Consider the following 6,793-nt stretch of genomic DNA (forward strand, 5'->3'; position numbering starts at 1 on the left):
TGTGTGTGTGTGTGTGTGTGTGTGTGTGTGTGTGTGTGTGTTAGTGTGTGTGTGTGTGTGTGCTGGACCAGAACGATCAGAAGACCAGCTGAGGCATTTTGGGGGGGGACGTTAGTGATGAGAGGCCTGTGGTTTTTGTTTTGTTTTTTTATTTTACTGTTATTTTCCGTGTGTGTTTTTGTATTTTGCGTGTTCGTGGACAGAACGCACACACTTCCACGCGCTTGCCCTCGAACACGTTTAGTGCTCTGTCTCACACACTTTGGGTTAAGCGTATGCACGCTCACCGCTGTGTGTACATGCTGTCGGTGTCTCTGCTGGGCCTCCTGTCTTACCTTCGGCGTGGCCTCTGATGCTGCGAACTCACTCGCACTCCGAGGCCCCGCACACGCCTGATCGATGTCTCCTGATGTCCAATACTGAGAGATTGATAAGTTGTTTTAATTGATTCTCCTTGCAACAAGGTCATTCACAGGCACTCGTGTGTGTGTGTGTGTGTGTGTGTGTGTGTGTGTGTGTATTCCACATAACTGAGGAGTGCATACACCCATATCGAGTGCCAGCTGTGCCCCAGTGTGGAGTTGGCAGCCTGCCACAGGGCCTTTTCTACAGGGTGTGCTTAATGTCTACGGTCCTGAGGTACTGTGAACGCCCCCCCTGGTATTCTCCCACCGTCCTCTGCGTGTGAGGGGCCTGCTGGAATTTCCTAACCTTGTTTATGCACAGCATCAACCGTGAGTCGATTAGTCGACTTGTACCATCGATCAAATTAATCAAATTGATCTGCAACTGTTTTGATGATCCTTTGGTCTGCGTTTCGAACTGAACACATTTAGGTTCTTTATTGAGGCTTGAACAAATCAAGACATTTGAGGATGTCAACAAGAGCATTTTTCAGTGTTTCCTGACACTTTTTAGATCAAATGATTATTTGATTAATTGAGAAAATGGTCTTTTAATTATTACTAATTCATCAGTAATGATAAAAAAAAAATCATTAACATCTGCACTGTATGTGTGAAAATAACAATAATAATAATTGCAAAATCAACAATTTTTCTTCTGACCTTAATAAAATATCACCAGTCGTCCAACTTAAACAACAAAAGATGATGCATGGAACAAAACGTAAGCGTTTTCTCTCAGCAGGACAACATTATTTGTTGTTTTGTTCAAGAATAAATCAGGTTTCTTAACACTGTGGTTGAGCTTTGGTTAAGTTTAAGCAAACAAGACTTGGTGAGGGTAAAGATGATGCTTTGAGCTAAAACACGAGGGCTCAGTTAAAGTTAGAAAAACATCGCCTGAACCGCTAAAGGGCTTCTTCACTTGAGTGTGAGCAAGTGCTGCTGGACCTGAAACGACAAGATGATCTTATATGTAGATACTGTACTGCAGTGGTAACCTTCATCTTTTCCACACACTGGGCTGATGAAGACGACACAAAACAGACAGCAACGTATGTGCTATGCATGAACAAATATATGCTCACAAAGAAATATTCTCCATATTATCCCACATGGTGACTTTGCTTGTGCTTGTGGTCCCCCGTTTGACCTCTGATGAAGGGCTAGAGCTGCACTGTCATCAGAATCAGAATCAGAATTCCTTTATTTATCTCCAAAGGGAAATTCTTTAAATCGTCATTGTGCACTAATAGACAAAGGACAAATTAAAGTCTTCTAAACGGTTGTTTTACAGCTGTGGTCTGGGAGACCCCAAACAGAAGTAACATGTCAGTTTCTGAAACGTGTCATCAGCTCAAAACCAAATCTCTGAGAGTCCTGAAGTATGAAGACGAGGATGACAAACCAGTGCTGGATGAGTGTGTTGAGCCCGGGTTAACACACAGCAGATATCGCAGTGTTATTTAAACCCTCTCAGTCCCATCATGCTTTTTAGTTTACTTATTCACAGCTTCTTGTCAGAAATGCATTTGTAAATGGTTTTAATTATTGTAATTGAATTAACTTTGAGTTTTAGGAGAGGTCTTTTAACAAGACTTTCCATCTTAACTTCTGGTGTGTGTGTGTGTGTGTGTGTTTACTGATCTGTGACTATCTTAAACCTTTTACAATATTGGATCTGAAGGTGCAATATAATAATGAATAAAAACAGTTCAGAGTTCATTTATTCTAATATGAATTCTATCTGTCTGCCTCACCTGTTGAGGACGCCTGCAGACTCCCACATACCACATGCATTTTTTTTTCCAGAACAAAAAGACATTAATTCATCTTTCTTACACGAGGAAATGCAGATATTAGTTGTTATCCCTCTCCGGTCTGTGTTTTTGACGGTAAACGCGGGCCTCCCGGTGCCCATTACAGGAGCTGCCAGATGATCGGTACGGAATGGAGGTCCCATGGGACACTGAACACGTGGTCTCGGCTGCCACAAGACGTCAGCGGCAGATGGCATGGGTACCCGCTGTTGGCATGAGTGTCATTCCTCAAAGAGAGAGGGAAGGGGAAGAGAGAGAGAGAGCGAGAGAGGGGGAGAGTGTGAAGGGGAGAGGAAAAGGAAGAGCAGAACACAGCAGGGAAAGAGAGACTGTGCAGGTTTAAAGCTTTTTCCTCCAATTTGTGGCTGATAAGAGAGGAGAAGCTGCAGATTCCGAGGAGATCGTTTGGGAACATGCGCGGCGCACGCTGACCAGAGGTTAGTCTTCTTCTATTGCGTGTGCATTTGTTGGCTTTTAGAGTTTGGGTTCATTGTTTAAGATATGAACGATTTTGTGCTGTGTATTGCTTTTTAAAAAAAAGCGAGTCCAAAGACAATGAAGTTGAGTGTCTTTGAAAAGGTAGCAAGCTGTGACAGTGGCCTTGTTGCCAATTTGTTCTTCTTCCTCATGGGAGGACCCATTCACAAGGTAATTAACTGACAACCTTCATAAGACGGTGTTCTACTCTGTCCTTACTCTTTCTTTTTCTTTCTTTTCTTTTTTGTTCTTGCTTTGATTTTTGTAGAAAATATGTTGACACTGCCATTCGAGGAATCGCATATGTGTGAGCCGCGGTTTGGTGCCAATTTTCCCCGCGAAAGCTTACCTGAGAGCCTGAAGCACGACCGACAGCACAGCACAGACAGGTCCAACTCAGACATGAGGGAGGCCGAGGACGACATCTCCGACAGAGAGGAGGACGAAAGGGAGGACGATCAGGACGAGGACGGGCTTCCTAAAAAGCGAGGTCCAAGGAAAAAGAAGCTCGGCAAGGAGCTGGACAGGTCCAGGCTACGGCGCCAGGAAGCCAACGCCCGAGAGCGCAACCGGATGCACGGCTTGAACGCCGCGCTGGAGAGCCTTCGCAAAGTTGTGCCGTGTTACTCTAAAACTCAAAAACTGTCCAAGATTGAGACCCTTAGACTGGCCAAAAATTACATCTGGGCCCTTTCAGAGACTCTGAGCGCAGGGAAGAGACCGGACCTCCTCAGCTTCGTACAGACTTTGTGCAAAGGATTATCTCAGCCCACGACCAACTTGGTGGCCGGTTGTTTGCAGCTGAACGCGAGAAATTTCCTCACAGACCACAACGGGGATGTCATGTTCTCTGGCAGATCGCCTTACGATGCCATGTACTCGTACCCAGGCTCAGACGTGAACACACCCCCCGGCCACAGCGGGAGCGGCTTGGACAGCAGCGCCAAGACGTTCAGACACTACAGCTACAGCAGCGTGTACGAGCCCTACTACGAAAACCCGTCCCCAGACAGCGGGAGTCCGCATTTCGACGGCCAGCTGAGCCCCCCGATGAACTTTAACGGGATTTTCTCCCTAAAACACGAAGATCCGCCAGACTACAGCAAAAGCAGCCACTATGGCATGCGCTACTGCAGTGCGCCAGGGCGCACGGCTCTTGCGCACAACTCCATGTACCGAGTCTCCCCAGAGGCCCGTTTTCCCTACGATCTGCACGTCCGCAGCCAGTCCTTTCAAGCACAAGGGGAAGTTAATGGCTCTTTCCACAATTAATCAATCAGCTGGACAAAGTTCAAGTTTCAGAAGCGATGCAATTTTTTCCCCCCGCAGATATCGAGAGTGGAACGAAATGGACTCCAGACACGCACTGCAAAAAAAAAAAAGAAAAAAAAAAGCCCATTTTAACAAGTCATTTTTGTGTTGAGTGTTAAGCCTCGTTTTTTCTTTGAAACATGATGAAAGTCTTCAAATGAAATGTGATTCTTGATTGTTGTTCCGCTAAATCTGAGGTGATACAAGGCAGAACAAAGAGAAAAAAGGAATCCGATTTTTTTTTCTTTGCCAACAAATGAAAAGACTTTAGTCTGAAAATCTTCTAATTCAATGATATTTAAGACTCAATGGCTCCACAAATGTAGAATAATCCCTTAAAGCTTTTCAGGTTTGCAGCAGGTTAGTCACAGGTGCTGAGCATCATGCTGCTGGGTCACGTAAAGCTGACACGGTGGACAGTTGATTAGATTTGTGTGGTTATTCAATTGGGGTCACAGCAGCCAGTGAAATGAATTTTGTGGCGGGTAAAAACAACAACAGCAAAACAAAACAACCGAGGAAGAAGAATCTAAAGACGTTTCACTTCATCAGGGAAGTTTGCTGAGACGTGATTGGAGTTCAGAGATTCAGTCTATTAGCAATAAAGGTCAATTGAGCTATGCAAGACAGCCAAATGCAATCTTTGCTTGTATGAAAAAAAAAAACGATATATGTATATTTTCTCTGACGGTGCGTTTCTCTTTATCTAATATCTAATTAAAACGATGACAATTAGACAGAATTAATTAATAGATAAAATGTTTGGAAACGTGCTTGTGTTTAGAAGACGTCATCTGAATTGGTCCTGCAAAGACAGGAAGTTCTTGGGGGGGAAAAATAAACCAACCTGGAAAACTAAATGCATTTGTACTTGGAGTAAATAGTGTGGAGGTGAATGTAAATTATTATTGTATTTATTTATTTAAGCTTATTTATTATAACTCCGTCAATTTGAATGTGGATAATATATTATAAAAAAAAAAGATATTGTAAAATTCAACAGTGTTGCCCTTTATGTGAATTCCCATACATTTAAAGTTTGTTTCTGTTGCATTGTTGTATATTTCACTGCAGCTGAAAGTCGGGGACTGGAAGGAAAATCATTTGTGTGTGAAGTGAACAAAACTATATGAATCCGAGACAACATGCCTTAAAAAAGAGATGTTGACCATCAATATGCAACGACATGACAGTTTTTGGGTAGTTGGATGTGAACTTTTTACACTTTGTTGTTCCTGCTGAAGAGCAGCTGTGATGCACTTCGTGTGTTTCTGCACAGCGTTGGTGACTGGACTCATAAATCCTGTTGCTTTTGTAACTTTAACCGAATGATTATGTTTCTAACTTTTATTTCACACACACACACACACATGCACACACACCCACACACACACACACTCCTGAAAACTCGTTATGGATCGAAATATTCGTGAAGTAATGTGTTGGTGTTTTGTGATGTGTTTGTCGCAATAAAACGAAGAGGCTGTGAGAGGCTTTATGTTGCAGCCCAGCTTCTCAGCTTTCTGTGGAAATGATCGACAGCAGGCGGGTGGCAATTTAAAAAAATGTTAGAAAAATAAATCAGTGTAAAAACGCCTCGGGCGTAATTTTATTTATTTATTTATTGTTTGAGAAATGGAATCATCCAATAAGCTCTGATGTGGTGCCACAGAGCACACAAGGCCTGTTTATCAGCACCGGCTGGAGGCAGCAGAAGTTTTTAACTGTAAAAAAAAAAATTATTGTAATCAATCCGAGTTATTTTCGATAAAAACACGATCGTTTTAACTACAGTCTGACTAAACTGAGGGTTTAAACTTAACAGTTTGCACAGCATCAAACTGTTAAACTACGCAAATCTTACGTAAAACCCTTTACCTGAAAAAACACATAATTAGATTTAATTGGAGCAGATCAGATGGCTGATTTGTGACCACGAGGTGTTGGACGTCAGCCAGAGAGCGCAGACAACCGATCCCAGTCCTCCCAGTCCTCCCAGTCCGCCAAGTCCTCCCAGTCCTCCCCGTCAGTACAGAAGTGAACCTGGTGATCCCTGGAGACGCAGCGCTTCCTGTTAGAGGTGCTCACGCTCTCTGAATGAACCAAAATAAAACTCCGTTTCTTCGCAATGGGTTTTATTTTTTCCTTCTTCCAAATTCGTTTCACTTTGATCCTCAGCATCAGGATTAAATGCAGTTTATTCTGGTTTATTCGCTGGGTTTTTACTGGGCAGAAGTGCGCAGGCCTGTGCGGGATTAAAAGCCAGAATGTCATACAATGAGTGGGAGAAAAGCCAAGCCGATGTTAATGAAACTGTGAGAAGAAAGTCATTTATTTGTGTTTATATTTTCACAGTTAAAAGCATTTACTTATCATCGGGAAAACCTACTGCGAACAGTTGAATCCATCATTTTTCATCCAGACTCATTCATCACCAATCATTGGAAAAAGTTGAAAGTAACAACTGCGCGAGGCTCACTGCGGGAACACACACACACACACGCACACACACACTTTGTTCATGTTGAGCTTTGGGGCACCACGGCCCAGTATGACAGTCAGATGCTGATCATTTAAACATCAGGCATTTGGACACACCTGACTTGGGAACAACATGTGTCCCTTAGTCATAAACGAGCCAATTTAAAACAACACAGGAGCAAAAGCTGCAGCTTAAGCGGTGACTGATGGTCGGTGGCCGCTTGCATAAAAATGAAATTACAGTTAGTTACAAAAACACCTCAACAGAAAGTCTTATCCTGTCTGAATGAGCCCTGACTG

At 43.2% G+C, this 6,793-nt stretch overlaps 1 protein-coding gene across 1 annotated transcript; it reads left to right on the forward strand.

The window, feature by feature from the left end:
* The first annotated feature begins 2,390 nt into the window (after nt 1-2,390).
* neurod6b (neuronal differentiation 6b) lies at nt 2,391-4,056 on the forward strand. The gene is made up of 2 exons (XM_046408865.1): nt 2,391-2,661; nt 2,970-4,056. The coding sequence occupies exon 2, from the start codon at nt 2,975-2,977 to the stop codon at nt 3,971-3,973; it is 999 nt and encodes a 332-aa protein (XP_046264821.1). The 5' UTR covers nt 2,391-2,661; nt 2,970-2,974; the 3' UTR covers nt 3,974-4,056.
* Nucleotides 4,057-6,793: the final 2,737 nt, after the last annotated feature.

Source organism: Scatophagus argus, chromosome 13 (genome assembly GCF_020382885.2).
Source record: "Scatophagus argus isolate fScaArg1 chromosome 13, fScaArg1.pri, whole genome shotgun sequence".
In the NCBI taxonomy this organism is placed as follows: Eukaryota; Metazoa; Chordata; class Actinopteri; family Scatophagidae; genus Scatophagus; species Scatophagus argus.

Bases quoted from the DNA above. Each gene is read 5' to 3' on its own strand.
- neurod6b (XM_046408865.1), top strand. From the start codon at position 2,975: ATGTTGACACTGCCATTCGAGGAATCGCATATGTGTGAGCCGCGGTTT.